Here is a 15694-nt window from a genome sequence, read left to right as displayed (position 1 = left end):
CACATTATACATATCTTGTCTTGTTTAGATGGCTACATATCAGTGATGAATGTGGAGTTGAACATTAAAGAGATGTTGGAGCTTGGAAAAAGGGCATCACAGGCTGCTGGGCGAGGGCAAACAGATGGCGATAACATCAGCTTCAGCAGCAGGTGGACAAAATCATCCATATCTCTCAAACCAGGGGTTTGCAACCATATACACTTAAAGTGCAACATAGGAAGTGTCAAATTTTTTGTAATCGCCATATCACCGCCCCACCAGAATTTGTGTTTGTTATATTAAATGCAACTTGATGTTTTTAGTTTTCTAATGTTACAATGCAGTATATTTAAAGGCCACATATTATACAAAATCCACTTTTACAAAGGGTTTGGACATAAATGTGTGTTGGCTGTGTGAACACAATAACCCTATAATGAAAAATTCACATTAAATTAAAATGTCTGTTTCGATTCTCTTGTTAATGTGATGTCACACAAACAAAGCCCTGCCCACGGCCACTGACTGACTGGGTAATTTTAGGGGTGTAAATTGAACAGTTCATTACGATTCGATACAAAAAATTTATTTTCTCCACCAGCGATGCGATTTTTTTTCTGATGCATCAAACGCTGCTTCGATGCGATTACAATTCAAATTAATTTATCAATATTTTTATATTGCGTGCCTAAGCAGTTACATTTTTACTTCATTTTACATGAACATTTAATGAAACTCTTTGAAAAAGGCATAATCTCTATCCCAATTGGAACATTTACAACAACTAACTAACAAAATACAATTTTTTTTTTAAAATAAAGAAAAATTTATATTGAGGGGCAAAATGTCACATAAAATCAAGCAATTATGATGGCAAGGGTCAAAGTCTGTTAGTATTTTGTGCCAAAATGTGCAATAGTGACAATCACTAAGATAGTTGTAAATTGAAAACTAAATTAATATAAAAAAAAAAAACTTATGCATTTCATCTGTCACACAACATCAGATCAAACCGTCAAACAAGTGCTGCAGTGGTCTCTAAAAAAAATAAAAATAAACTGATCAACATGTCAGGATATCACCTGCAGTGCTAAACACATGCTCGTCTTCTGTCTTTTTCGCTGTGTTTTCGTCGCTATAACTGCTTTATTGCTGCATTACGTTCAAAATAAACAGAAATGCTCGCTTTAGTGGAAATGCGTAGATAGACTTTACGTCAAGGAATAAGGACATGGAGAGTGTCAAAATAAAGGTACCTCAAAATGTTTTTTTCACGTGTGGGATCGATGCATCGGATCCTAAGAAATAAAATTCACTAATTCGACTAAAGCTACTATTGTCCCAGACTTTATTCACAGGAATCTGATATATTTTTAACCAAAACCACTTGCTGTCTGTTTGTAAAGTAGTGAGAGCTGTAGCTCATTTGCATTTAAAGGTACAGACATGAAAACGGCGCTTTTTGCTCCTACCCAAATAGGGGCATTTTGGACATGATTTATCAAATGATCTGTGGGGTATTTTGAGCTAAAACTTCAGACACATTCTGGCCGAAGCGGATTCTTTGTTTTACGTCTTGTAAAAATGAGCATAATATGTGCCCTTTAAAATTGAACATTGGTTTATTTTTCTAGTCCTCTGATTGGACGAGTGATGTTGGGTCTAACAGCGCTGGGATGTTTTTCTGTTTACATCTCTCTGCTTGTCTGTGTTTCTGTCCAAAGTACAAATGTGTCGAAGAAATGTTGCAGGACTCATAGTTGTGTAATTTTACTTGGAGCGCGATGCTAAGTGACACACATAGTTTGATGCTTTGGCTTTTATTTTGGTTGAAGGTGGAAATATTTAACTTACTTTCTGTACTTCAGTCTTGTTTATAGAGCCGTTGGACAAAAGCAATCTTATAGTTGCACTCCTGCAGTAAAGATACAAAAAAAATCCATACCAAAGTTCATCTTGTAACGGTGTTTACACTTTTCTGACCCTCATTTATACTGACATGTAAATTGACCTCTTTAAAACGTTTGACTTTTGTAGGTCTTCTCAACAGAATCCAGTGCTCACAAGCAGCTGTAAGTTCCTCTAGTTTGTGTTATTTTCTGTTGTGTTTCAGTGTTTTATTAATAAATTGCTGTGTATTTAATGTTTGCTCTCAGTCACTGATGACAGTGAAGAATGGACCTGTGATGAAGAAACAATGTCGCCATCTGCTGATACTTTGTAAGTATTGCATTGGATTCTGTGCACAAGGGTTTGGTTGGATTTAACTCCATGAAGGACAGTATGACTAAATGTCTTATAAAAGGCTTTAAAAAGGACATTAATTGGTAATGTAACATGTGAAGTTAAGGGAGACTCTGATCTGTGAGTTTGTATTACTGTATGAAGACACGTTTGACCAATAGATGAACATATAGGAGACTCATCACAGCCAGCAAAAAGGATAAGAAAATTATATTTTGTTATTAATCACTTAAAATTAGAAACCTTTAGAGTATCACATCATATCTGGTTGCAGGTAATCCTCTGCAATAATTTTTTTGATATGTGACCCTGGACCACAAAACCAGTCCTTAAAGGTAGGTCTGTTAGCATTTTTGGAATCTGAGGGTACAAAAAAATCACAAGATTGATAAAATCGCTCTTAAAGTTATCCAAGTCCTTAGCACAGGGTTCCCACTGGTCCTTGAAATCCTTGAAAGTTTGTGAATCTGGGGAAAAAATTCAAGGCCCTGGGAAGTTTTTGAAAATATACATACATAGATACAGGTCATTGAAAGTGCTTGAATCTATTTTATGCAAGAAGTTTTCTGGAAAAAATCCATATAATTCCCTGTGTAGTGTAGGATAATATCATAAAAATTCTGGACTTTTTAAGCACACTTGCTAAACTGTTCGCTTTAAATGCTTATATCTTCTGTATGCGAATGTTGATTCATACCAAAATGATTTTTTGCATAGTTGTGTTTGACACATGAAAACGTCTCGGGTTACGTATGTAACTGTTGTTAACTGAGAAGGGAACGAGACGCTGCGTCTCCCTTGTCATACTTCCTGCGTCCCTGTAACGCCGTCTTTGGCAATATTTCAGATAGCGATATACTTCCTGGCTCGCGCGTCACCCTGTCTTTGTAGTTAAGCCTCACCATTGGTTGAATTTGATATACACATTCAGACACACTTACCCCTGGAGGCGTCCACAAAGTGTCACTGCAGTGACGCAGCGCAAGTTCCCTCGAAAGGGAACTGTAACAATGTATCTTAAAAGGTAACACGATGTAAACTTGCTCTCACTTGAAATGTGTCCCTACATTTAGTCCTTGAATTTGAGGGTATTGGACCTGAAAAGTCCTTGAAAGGTCCTTGAATTTGAAGTTAACTAAGGTGTGGGAACCCTGTTAGCAACACACATCACTAATGATGAATACATTTTTGATATATTTACAGTAGGAAATTTACAAAATATCCCTTGCATAATCTTAATGGGTCATACACACCAAACGTAAGTTCAGCGAGTTGAATGATTTGCGCCAGTAAGTCAATGCAAAGATGCGATCAGATGCGTCCTCGCGCAGGGTGGCGCGCTTGCCGCAAAAACACGTGTTATTCGCCTTATACGTGCCTGCAAATGACACAAATACGATGCCCTGCGTTTGGTGTGTACGTAGCATTACATAATATCCTAATGATTTTTGGCATAAAAGAAAAATCAATCATTTTGACCTATATGTATTTTTGGCTTTTGCTACAAATATACCCATGCTACCTTAAACTTAAGGTTTTGAGGTCCAGGGTCACATTTAGGTCTAGATTGAATACAACCCAAAGCCTCAAGGGATTGTACACAATTTAACAAAATTAATGTAATATTTTTTTCAAATAGGACTAATTGTAGCTTTTTCTGATTAACCGTGTAGTTTGCAGTAGTGCTGTCCCTGGATAACACCATCGACCGGATGTGTTATTGTGTAATGGATGTATTTTATTGTGTTTGGTTACCTGTTGTTATATTTCTCATCATTATAGGAGTCAGAACAGAGCTGTCTCCATGCCTGACATGTGTAAGTACAGGTGTTTGTTTCTCAGGATTAAGCACTTTTCCTGTATTTTATACATTTTATCCCTTTCCCGTCTCTCAGTTTACAGTAACTTTTCTACTCATCATACCGTGAGCGATGGCAGCATTGAGGAAATCCATACACAGTGAGTTACAGTCAGACACAGCAAACACGACTCTTTAAATTTGGATAGTCATTTTAGGGAATTGTTTTTAAACGCATTATAAACAATAGAAATGTATTGCTTAAACACATTAAAAAGTTTGTAAAATAAAACTAAAAAATATGTAGTACATTGCAAAAAATGACTTTCTTACTTAGTATTTTTGTCTTGTTTTCAGTAGAAATATCAAATTTTTTTTTTAATCAAACTGTTTTTTTATAAGCAAATGTCTTAAGAAAATAAATCTAGTTTTAGACAAAACATATCAAATTTAAGTGAATTTGTGCTTAAAACAAATTAAAAACTTAAAACTTTTTGCTGTTTTTTTTTTCTTGTATTAAGTAAATTCAAGAAAAAATACCTTATTCCATTCACAGATTTTTTTTGCTTGTTTTAAGCACAAAGTCACTTAAATTTGATATGTTTTGTCTAAAAACTAGACTTATTTTCTTAGGTCATTTGCTCGTCAAGAAAATACAGCTTGATTTAAGAATTTTTAGATATTTCTACTGAAAACAAAACAAAAATACTATGGAAGAAAGTCATTTTTGCAGTGTACTGAATTGTGGAGTTACACCGTTAAACATTTTTTCCACATTTCTGTGTTCAGGATTATTTGGGCGGGGCTAAAACGGTGGCTCGATGACATACTCGAGCCACCGCACATAGCCCCGCCCCTAACACAATCATGAGCATCTATTCAGGTTGACAGCTTTTCTGTGAGTGGGCATGGTTTCAGTGGATTTTGATTTTGATCATTAATTTGAACTATTTTTACGTAAATTTGGCTGGGTGGTTAACATCACATTTAAACTTTTAATAGACTTTACACAGACTTTAAGAGATCTGTAAATAAGTGGATTGTTGTAACCAAGGCTGTCAAGTGTTCAGCAGATGCAACATTGAAAAATACAAAAAAGTCTCTCAGCCTAGTTTGCATTTGTGAAATAGGTATGCCTAAAAATCTACACTATTATAACCTTAATAACGCATGAATTCATGTTGGATAAATTAAGACGCACACCTTAGACAGTAGATAGTCGTCAAATGTCAAAAATAATCTTTATTTGAATGTTTTCTGAGAGGTGTACAATCCTAAATGCTTAATGTAATACAAAGATGCATTCATCCACTTTTTGGTTTTAAAACATGCAGGAATTAGAATATAAAGTGCAGGACTTGCTTAATGTTAAAATAATTATTAAGAGAGAGAAAATGCGTTAGTTGTAACAGGCAGGGGTTAGTTGTAACACTTGCTAAAAATTTACGTTTCCAGGCAAATATTTCAATACTATTTTGTTTATTTACTTGAAGTGAATATTGTTTATATATCTGTCTATAATAGACAGGTATCTACACTATTCATCCCTCATTTCTAACCATAGTTCAATTATGAATGAATACAAATGTCTAAATATGTGAGATAAAGCAGTACAATTATGACATAAAAATTAAAATTATATGTGACTCAGTCTGTATAATAACCATACTAAAGTCTCAAAATCAAATTCTGAGATAATGAGCATCAAAGTCTGATTTTAGACATTCACTTCATTATAATTTCAATCTTTGACGTGACCTTATTCAATCAATATTAAAGATATGAACAAAAATTAATTTTGACACACGATTTGTGATAAAACAGGCACATTTATTTTGTTGGCAGCCAGCAATCATTCATTTGTAGCCGATTTAAAACAATGGCAAGAATTACGCTAACTTTAGCTGTTTTCATATCGTAAGTGCTGAAGGGTTTGTTGTAACACAGCGTTAAAATTAACCCCGCTGGGTTAAAATATTTTCAAGCCCACCAAAAAAGTTGCTAAGAGCTGCAGACATATTTCAAAATGATGCAATGTTTTAGTCAACAAGACACTGATTAATATAACATAGCATTGGATTTGGTATCTTGCACATGAACTCTGAAATATGATGAATAAATTTGACACCAAAAACAAATCGCTCAACCCTGTGCAACAATGTAAATGGTCTGTGTTACAACTAACCCCGTGTTAGTTATGCCCCGGGCAAACCATATTTGTCCTCGGCCATGTTGAGTATTAAAACCTAAAAATTGTTAATTTAAGCATGGGCGTCGGAAGCAAATGAAAAGTGGGTGGGTCCCCACATAACCCCCCCCCTCCCCCCCCCGAAAAATAATTTACTGCAATAGATGACATTTTCATGTTTTCTTTTAATTAGCCTGAACATTTGCGTTTATTAAATTAAAGACAGTAGCCTATTATGGTCGAAATTCTGGTAATAGCCCTTTAAATATTTTGCAAATAATGACAGATGTCATGTTTCATTTATCTTTCTCTGTGTCATTTTTTTTCTCTACTCTGCTGACAGTAGGCTACAATGTTTATTTTTTATTTTGAGGAAATAAAAGGTAAGAAAAACGAATGAAGGTAAACTGATACAACTTTTGTATACCTTTTTTATTTGTTATACCCAATTTCTCTTTCTCTCTCTTAGAGAAATATAAATGTGAGATTCTGGAAATGAGATCACTTTATTTTATGGTATCCGTCGGGAAACAATGCTGTCATAAGAGTTTGAGCATGTGTACTTCTAAAACACAATCGATTAAACAGAGGTATGACTTTATGAATTCTGCAAATGTACCTCGCAAATAATAACAATACGTGAGGACGTTTATGTCGCAAATGAAAAGTAATTGCAGGCTTCTGTAAAAAAAAAAACTTGAAAATTATCCAGCGATCGTGGGACCATAATCAAAATAAACTATTTTACAGCAGTAATAATATTTTAACAAGTAGCCTATACTTTTAACGTTTGAAAGGAACCACATTTAGTGCTGTGTTAATTACCATTAAAAGCAAAACGGGAGTCTCTGTGCCTCCGCGACAGACGCAATTCTTCTGGCATCTCTCCTCATCATCTCCTCTTTTTTTCTTCTGTGTCTTGAACTTGGGGCTCGAGTCCGACCTAAGGTTCGAGCTGCCTTTAAGAACACCAAGCTAAGTTCGTTTACCGTTAATTATTAAGACTAAATGGGCAGGCAAACTCTTGAAACAATGAAAGTAAAATAATCCGCTATAATATGGTTTTACACGTCTATAGAAAATATACTATAAATAAAGCAGTTATAAATTTTCCTAATGCATTGTTGTTTGACATTTACTTCTGTTTAAAACGTTATTTGGCAAAGGAGGTTTTTCAGCACTATGTTCGAACAGCAACTCAGCGTCCACTCACCCCCGCGAATTATGTTTAAAAGCTGAAACGGGTCCGTGGTGTAAAAAAAGCAAAGGTTTGGGATCCCTGCTCTAGTGGAATGGATTTGGACTAACAGCGCTTTGATAAGTGAACAGACAAATGCGCTAAATTAGAGAAAAAGTGGGTGGGTCCATTATCATTGGTCTTAAAAAGTGGGTGGGTCCTGTCCCACCCACGTATAATGGTTCCGACGCCCATGAATTTAAGGTACATATAGAACAGATAAAAATGTGCAATTACTTCTAGGTTACATTTGAATTGATTGACAGCCCCGACTATTATACAACATCCAGTAGGGTAATGGAAATGATAATAAAACACTTGGAAATATTTGACGTTTATGTAAAATTTCCTTGCTTATGTCAGACATGAAGCTCTGCAGAAGCTGGCTGTGTTTTTTCAGAATGGCCATGAAAACGGCATCACCACTACAGAAGATGAAGCATGTCTACCGAGGTATAATATACCTTATCTTTAACCATACTTTTATTTTAATGTTTTTTTTAAGTTACCTACGATTTTGTGTGTTTGCTTTTTCACAGCACCGATGATCCAAGTAAGTGACTTTAGTAACTACACTATTTCTTGGTGTCATCTTATGTTTACGTTACAGAAGATTTATTTGCTACTTCCCACAAATCGTTTGTGAAAGGGTTCGTTTAAAGGACGTCTTTATGTCTACTTGTTTCTCTTTATATTATTATTTTTGTGTGATCCTTGGAGTACAAATAAGATAATCTAGCACAATCTTTAAACATCAAACTGAATATTTTGTAATACACGGCTTTGTCTTTTTCACTTAAATTTTTCAATCAAAGTATGTGTAGTTCCAGGACACACACACACACACACTATTATATCATTGTCTTGGCATTCAGATTTTGAACTGCCATCTTCTGAAAGTTTGCGCTGGTGAGATGTTTTAACCACTGGAACAAACTCAAAGACAACTTACATTTGGATAATTTTGTTCGTAATGACATCACACTTGTTCATTCTTTAATGCACTTGATGTATATCAGAGGCATTTTGCTATAAACCCTTTTTGAATGTATTCATTTTTATAAACCTAATAGTCATCTTTTCTACTCAATAGGTTTTCTTAGTGCTGTGGATGAGCCACCATACTTGTGAGTATATAAGAGAAAATAATGCAGATGGCATAATGCAGGCTGAACTAAAATTTAATGTCCAAAACTTTTTTGTGGACCTTGTGCTGGTTTGTAACTTCTTGGCATCTGCAAACAAATGAAGCTAGAGCTTTACTTGGCACTAACTTGTCATGGGTTGGTTACTCAACTGTGTGTTTTTCTTTTTTATTACCATTGTCGCTTCGGTTTAGAGTTAGATTTACATAAAATGTCATCCTTACCCAAACCCAACTCTAACTGTGGGTTCACGCCAGACGTGAGTTCAACGATTTGCGCGAGTAGATTACATACAAAGTCAATGCAAAGACACGATCAGACGCGTCCTCGCATGGGGCGATGCAAAGGACGTGATATGGGCGGCATGTTTGCCCCGAACACGCGCTATTCGCCTCAAATGCGTCTTCGCCCAAGTTGAAAATATTCAACTCGAGCAAAACATTCGTATGACATGAAGTTAAATCCCGCGAGTAAGCTAGAGCGAGGAACGCGATTGACACGCGTCTGGAGGTCTTGCGGCACAAATGAGCCATTTTGCACGTTAGACGCGATTCTGCAGGAATGCAGGAATGCGCATGTGAAAAAAATTTTACTTTGGCGGAAAAACAATGAATTAATTTTAATGAATTACGGTGAAATCCCGGCACATCCCAACACCATGGGGCGCTCTCGTGCAGAAACTCCCTTTGTGCCACAGAAGAAGTAGCATTACAAAGGTATTCCAGGAAATGTCTACAGGAATATTTATATTCTTCAATGTTCTTCAAATTGTTTTAGGTATTTTCATGATAATAAAGAATATTTTGAATTATTTTAATTAACGATTATTGCTTTTTTAAATGCATGTTATAAACGACACCGACTTCCTACTGACCAAATGCCGTAGTACACGCACAAGCTGTGCATGAAACACAGAATCGTTGCCTTGCGATTCAGATTCGATTTCAGACAGGAATTTTATTGGGACAGATGATTAATCGGTACAACCCCAGCGTTAACCAATCAGGAGCTTGCTTTTGTAGTGACGTGATTACATGAAGCAAGCGTAGTCCCAGAAGAATTCTAGAATGACTAGAAGTTCAAGCGCGGCTTTCACGCGTGAATAAAGCGAGTAAACTCAAAATGTTCAAGCGGCAAACTAGACGCGAATTTGACGCCTCAAACTCGGCTGGTGTGAACCCACGGTAACACCAGGCGACAATGGTTTAAAAATAAAATAAAAAATAGTATAAACCAATACTTATAGTGACATCCTAACCAAACACCAAATCTAATCCTAAACTGAAGCGACAATGGTTTGAAAATAGGAAAAAACAGTTGAGTAACAAATACATGACAATGACACATAAACAGAAATTCGTGATACGATCCTGAAAAAAACTCTGAACTTTGTGACAGTATCACAAAAAACAATAAAAAAATTACGTGACTATAGGTACATAATTTCGTGAGACTGGGTAGCGATTCTGATAGTAGTCTTTTTTCCTATTGTGAATTCAATGGTGCTTCTGTTTTCTGCTTTATTAGAAATATCTTCCTTTGTGTTTAGCAGAACAAAGAAATGTATACAAAATATATTTTGGGTGAACTTTCCCTTTTGGTGTTATCTGAACGTTTTACCTCACCACATTGTTTTTGTACAGTGATTAAACGCTTGAATTGAAACAGCACGTATATTTTGTTATCTAATGTACTGAGTAATAACACCTTTGGAAAGTGCTTAACATTCACGATTTGTTGTTGTTGTTGTTGTTGTGACAGAGAGGTTGAAGACTTTCAGTTTGCAGACATTGATCTTCTGCCGCCGCCACCTCTCTATGCTGACTCTCTATGAGGCGTCTGGTATGTGTGCTACTGTTTTACTCACTTAATATATAAAGAGTTAACACTCAGATAATGGATAGACAGCTGGTTGTTTTCCCCAAGGGTCTTGTATCACACTAAAGGGGCTTACTTTGTGATAACAACCGGCTGTAAGTAAGGTTAAAGGGATAGTTCGGCCAAAAACTATATTAAACCAATGATTTACTCACCCCCAAGCTGTCCGAGTTGCATATGTCCATCATTGTCCAGACAAACACATTTTCGGATATTTTATAAAATGTTTTAGATCTTTCAGTTGATTAAATGTAATGTTACGGGGTCCAGCCATAGTCCACGACCTTCAAGTCCAAAAAAAGTGCGTCCATCCTTCACAAATTAAATCCAAATGGCTCCAGGATGATAAACAAAGGTCATCTAAGGGTAATCCGCGCGGTGTTGTTGTAGAAATATCCATATTTAAAACTTTATTAACGAAAATAAATACCTTCCGGTAGCGCCACCATCTTAGACTCCTCTGTATTCAGGAGAGAGTATTAGCGTAGTGTACGCACTTTTCTTAGTGACGTATGACAAATTCGGAGGGCGGGGGCACAGAGCAGCAGCAGAGTAGCCTCCGTAGGCTGCGTAAGCTCTCATCCTGAATGTGGACGCGACTAAGATGGTGGCGCTACCGGAAGGTAGTTATTTTCGTTAATAAAGTTTTAAATATGGATATTTCTACAACAACACCGCGTGGATTACCCTCAGAAGACCTTTGTTTATCATCCTGGAGCCGTTTGGATTTAATTTTTGAAGGATGGACGCACTTTTTTTGGACTTGAAGGTCGTGGACTATGGCTGGACCCCGTAACATTACATTTAACAACTGAAAGATCTAAAATATTTTCTAAAATATATCCAAAAATGTGTTTGTCTGGACAATGATGGACATATGCAACTCTGACAGCTTGAGGGTGAGTAAATCATGGGTTTAATATCATTTTTGGCCGAACTATCCCTTTAAGAACATGTTTAACAAACGCAGAACTTCCGTGAGGAAAACACATTTACTTTTTGTTTAAAGATAAGACATTCACATGTCTTGAACTCAGTATTTTTGTTTAATCATTTGTAAATATAATGTCATTTGTACCACGGGGCTGTTGAATGCTTTATTTTGATTGGTTGAGAAATGTTTCACAGGTATGTGTTGTGTTTCGATAAATGGACACCTAACATTTTTAATGTCTTAAAATAATCACAAGAGCAATGTTTGTGGTAACCGATAATCTGATTAATTGACTCAGGCTCTTTTAAATTAAAAAAGTTTTGATTTGAATTTGCATAATCCTGACATGACGCCATTCAGAGATATTGCGTTGTTGGCAGAATCCGTTAAATGTCATGTGATTTAATATCTTAATCCTCTAAGTGCACAAAAGATGAATTGGTTGAACTATTGGCGTTTACCCAGTAAAAGGAGGTTTAACGAAAATATTAGGCCAAATTTTTTTCAGAAAGGGCAGTGAAGAGAGACTAGAGTGTTTTTAGTAGTGGAGATTTTTTTGCATTTACTTAAAGGGTTTTGCAGCTAAAGAAAGTCAAATTTGTTAAATAAGAGTGAGATTTGTGAATATAGGATATTTTTATCACTAAAAAAAAAAAATTTCATTGGCATTTAAGTAATATGAGTAAACCTAAAGTGATAATAAAATTCTCGCTTACAAGAAAAATTGTCAGATGCACTTAGAGGGTTTTGCATCTGTACTCGACATATGCCTTTTTTATCTAATGATTAATAGCAGCATCAAAAAATACTGTCTTTGTTCAGGGTTACACAGCTGTAACAATTTATTTATTTATTTATTTAAAGGGGACATATCATGAAAATCTGACCTTTAATGTTTAAGTGCTATAATTGGGTCCACAGTGCTTCTATCAACCTAGAAAATGTGAAAAGATCAACACAATAACTAAGTTTTGGTAAACCATTCTCTGCAAGCATGTGAAAAAATAGGTCATTAAAATTTGTCTCCCCTTGTGATGTCAGAAGGGGGTCTTATTATAATAATACCGCCCCTTAATCTGCACTATCCAACCACGTCACTGCATTTAGTGTAGAGAGAAAGAAAGAGAAAATATTTGACAGCACAATTGAGTTTCAATTACAACAAATCACCATTATGGTGATCAGTGCTTGCATTTCATCAACTCATTTGCTTTTAAAAGGACACACCCAAAAATTGCACATTTTTCTCACACTTAAAAAGTGTCAATTTTAATATGCTATAATAAATTATCTGTGGGGTATTTTGAGCTTAATCATATGTACTCAGGGAAAACCAAATATTTATTTTACATTTTAAAAAAGTCTTGTGCAATGTCCCCTTTAAATGTCACTAGAAGTAAGTCAGTCAAGATATTTTTGTTTTCTCTACAGTGCAATTTGAATGGAGTTTCTTCACTTGATCAGGTGACTGTGGTCTGTGATCATCTGTCAACTACCTTTAGTCACTGGAAGAATTTAAATAAGCTTTAATAAATGTGCTTTGTATATAAAGCTATGTGCATTAACTGTGGCATTTTGATGAAATAATCCTGCAAGTTTGGATTGTAAGCAAAGAGTGGGCCATGAAGAATACATGGCAGAGCAAATTAAAGCTTAAATGAAATGTGAATTGCTAAGCACTTAGTCATCTTTAAGGATTAAGAGTTCCTTAAAATGAATTCCTGTATGATATCTGTGTAAACTACTGTGCACCTTTTGAGTTGGTTTTGCTTTTTTGTTGTATTGTCTGTATTGTGTGGGAAATTTTGAAAGTTGGTGATTTAATTATATGTTTGTTTAGAAATGAAAATATGACTTGTGAATGTTAGCATGCAATAAATGGGTCAGTATACAGCAGATATTAAGACCATTGTAGTCCATTGACTTTTATCCGAATCGACTTAAAAGTAAATATTTATCAGTATGTGCCGTATAATCTCTAAGAGTCGAACCCACAACCTTTGCATTATTAACACGCTGCACCAATGAGTGTGCCACTATTTGGGTGTTTGTATATGTCTATCCTACAATTATTTTGCGTATTTTTGACCCATAATGGGTAAATATTGGACAGAACACATGCTGGGTTAAAAATTACCCAATGTTGGGTTTTTATGCAGCCATGGGGTATAATAACCCAGCAGTGTGTTCTGTCCAATATTTTCCCATTATGGGTCAAAAATAACCCAGACATTTCTAGAGTGATGCAATAAAGTTCATGTTTTTACTAATTTTTGACATGCCCAAGACTGTGATAAAAGGTTAAAATCCAGTCCACAATTTTTTTATATTGAAAATATGTAATTTAGTGTGTTTTTCCCCAAATCAGTGACATCTTTTATAAACTTTGCAATTAAAGAGTTAAATCTTGGAATTTCTGTATATATTTAGTGGTTTTGATCAGGACTGAGGTTGATTAACAGATTTGTAAAAAAAAAAAACGATTACAATTTTACAGCAGTTTAACTTCGGCTACGTTTACACAGAAACGATCTGAAGAGAAAACTCAAAAGTGGCGTTGCATTATCACTTTTTTTACTGCGTATTTACGAGCGTGTTTGGGGGGAAACCTTCTCTGATCAGTAATACTAGCTGTGAATATTTCGTACAACTGCTGGAAAGACTCTTGTATATTTATCAGAGCTGCTATGGCAACTTGAAGGTCTGACATATGGAAATAATCCAACATGTTTGTTGTTATTTTCCTGAACTAGCTCATGCCTGTGATGTAAACACGTACGTGACGAGAGCCATCGTAAGCAGACTTTTGCGTTTTTACCGGATGTGCCTCATAAGCCTCTGGCTCTTTGATCGCCCCCTGGTGGCTGGCTGCAGTACAAGTCCTAACCCCACCCTCTCCATTCAAACAAATGGGACTCTGGTCTAAAGAAAAAAAAATTTACACTTCCAATAAAAGTTTCTGAAAGATGGTTTTTGTCCTTTCAAGTAGTTGTTATCATGCTGATATATGTTCAAGTGTTAATTTTTGTGATAAGTTTCATTTTAGCTAGTAATTTGATGCTATAGAAACGGGGCGTGTTGTTATGATTGGCGTGGTTGAATTGGTCGCGCGGGCGTTTGGGCGGAAGTTTGAAACTGCGGCTCCGCCTCTGGCTCCACGGACGATTCCTTCTGCGCATGCATTGGCTCCAAACCGACTTTTTTACGTAACATGGCACCAACCATGGTCTGACATTTTTGGCTTCAATTCATTACAATGGACGGAGGCGACGTCGCGTCGTCAATCTTATTTTTTTGTCTATGGTTTCACTTTGGAGGATGGTTTCACTTTTTTGCGTTTTTAAGCCCCAAAAACAGCATCGCCATGTAAACGAAAGGCACATCGGATAAATTATTTATACGTTTTCACCCTCGAGTGTTCTCGTGTAAACAGGGCCTTAGTGGATGTTTTCATCCCCAACGTAACTCAGTCTCACCCCATGGCGTCAATATTTGACGACACTTGACCATGCGTCAATATGTTGACGCGGAGGGTATACCTTTCGCGTCATTTTTTGACGAACTGGGGACTTCAATACTATTACGTCCGTTGCATTCTCTTTCCTATTTTCTTACCATTTTCGCGTCAGTTTAGGGTTAGATTACGCAAAATTAAACAGTGTACGCGAAATTAAACAGTTGTCACCTGGCGTTGGGGTTAGAGTTAGGTACGCGAAATTAAACAGTTGTCACCTGGAGTTGGGGTTAGAGTTAGGTTTGGGTAGGGATGTCATTATGTAAATCTAACCCTAAACCGACGCGAAAATGGTAAGAAAATAGGAAAGAGAATGCAATGGACTTAATAGTATTGAAGTCCCCAGTTCGTCAAAAAATGACGCGAAAGGTATACCCTCCGCGTCAACGTATTGACGCATGGTCAAGTTTCGTCAAATACTGACGCCATGGGGTGAGACTGGGTTGCCCAACAAGAATAGGTAGTGAATTTGACCACGATGCATTGAGTTCTTTAAAATTTTCAAAGCATTTTCCCCAAATTTGTTTTCATTTAAGAATTGTCACCAAAACTCCATTTGCTGAAACGCAGAGAAAGTTGTGTCCAAATTAAGACTCAAAACCACCCCGTAGTGGATGAAAACGTCCCCAACAACACCTAAGGGTTAAGATATATGTGACACCTTGGATTAAAAATATATATATATTTTTTTTGTTGGTTTCATTTACTGTCTGGCTTTTAGGTTTGCTACTGGCCTCTTTTAAAAACATTTGAAACTAGAAAAGAATTTCAATA

The 15694-nt window shown here is 36.0% G+C and overlaps 1 protein-coding gene across 2 annotated transcripts in view; it reads left to right on the top strand.

The window, feature by feature from the left end:
- LOC135744244 (uncharacterized) overlaps positions 1-13755 on the top strand; it is a 31290-nt gene extending 17535 nt beyond the window's left edge. The window contains exons 11-20 of one of the 2 annotated variants that reach the window (XM_073814913.1): positions 29-152; positions 2020-2054; positions 2139-2202; positions 4009-4043; positions 4122-4185; positions 7813-7902; positions 7989-8002; positions 8543-8576; positions 10356-10436; positions 12838-13751. In XM_073814913.1, coding sequence (XP_073671014.1) covers positions 29-152; positions 2020-2054; positions 2139-2202; positions 4009-4043; positions 4122-4185; positions 7813-7902; positions 7989-8002; positions 8543-8576; positions 10356-10428 — 533 coding nt within the window. In that variant the 3' untranslated portion in view covers positions 10429-10436; positions 12838-13751. Of the gene's footprint in view, positions 1-28; positions 153-2019; positions 2055-2138; positions 2203-4008; positions 4044-4121; positions 4186-7812; positions 7903-7988; positions 8003-8542; positions 8577-10355; positions 10437-12837 lie in introns of both variants that reach the window. The other variant, XR_012336811.1, reaches the window with a different exon arrangement.
- The last annotated feature ends 1939 nt before the right edge of the window (positions 13756-15694 follow it).

The sequence above is a fragment of the Paramisgurnus dabryanus genome, chromosome 6, assembly GCF_030506205.2.
Source record: "Paramisgurnus dabryanus chromosome 6, PD_genome_1.1, whole genome shotgun sequence".
Classification (NCBI taxonomy): domain Eukaryota; kingdom Metazoa; phylum Chordata; class Actinopteri; order Cypriniformes; family Cobitidae; genus Paramisgurnus; species Paramisgurnus dabryanus.
This window is presented reverse-complemented; position numbering and strand designations above follow the sequence as displayed.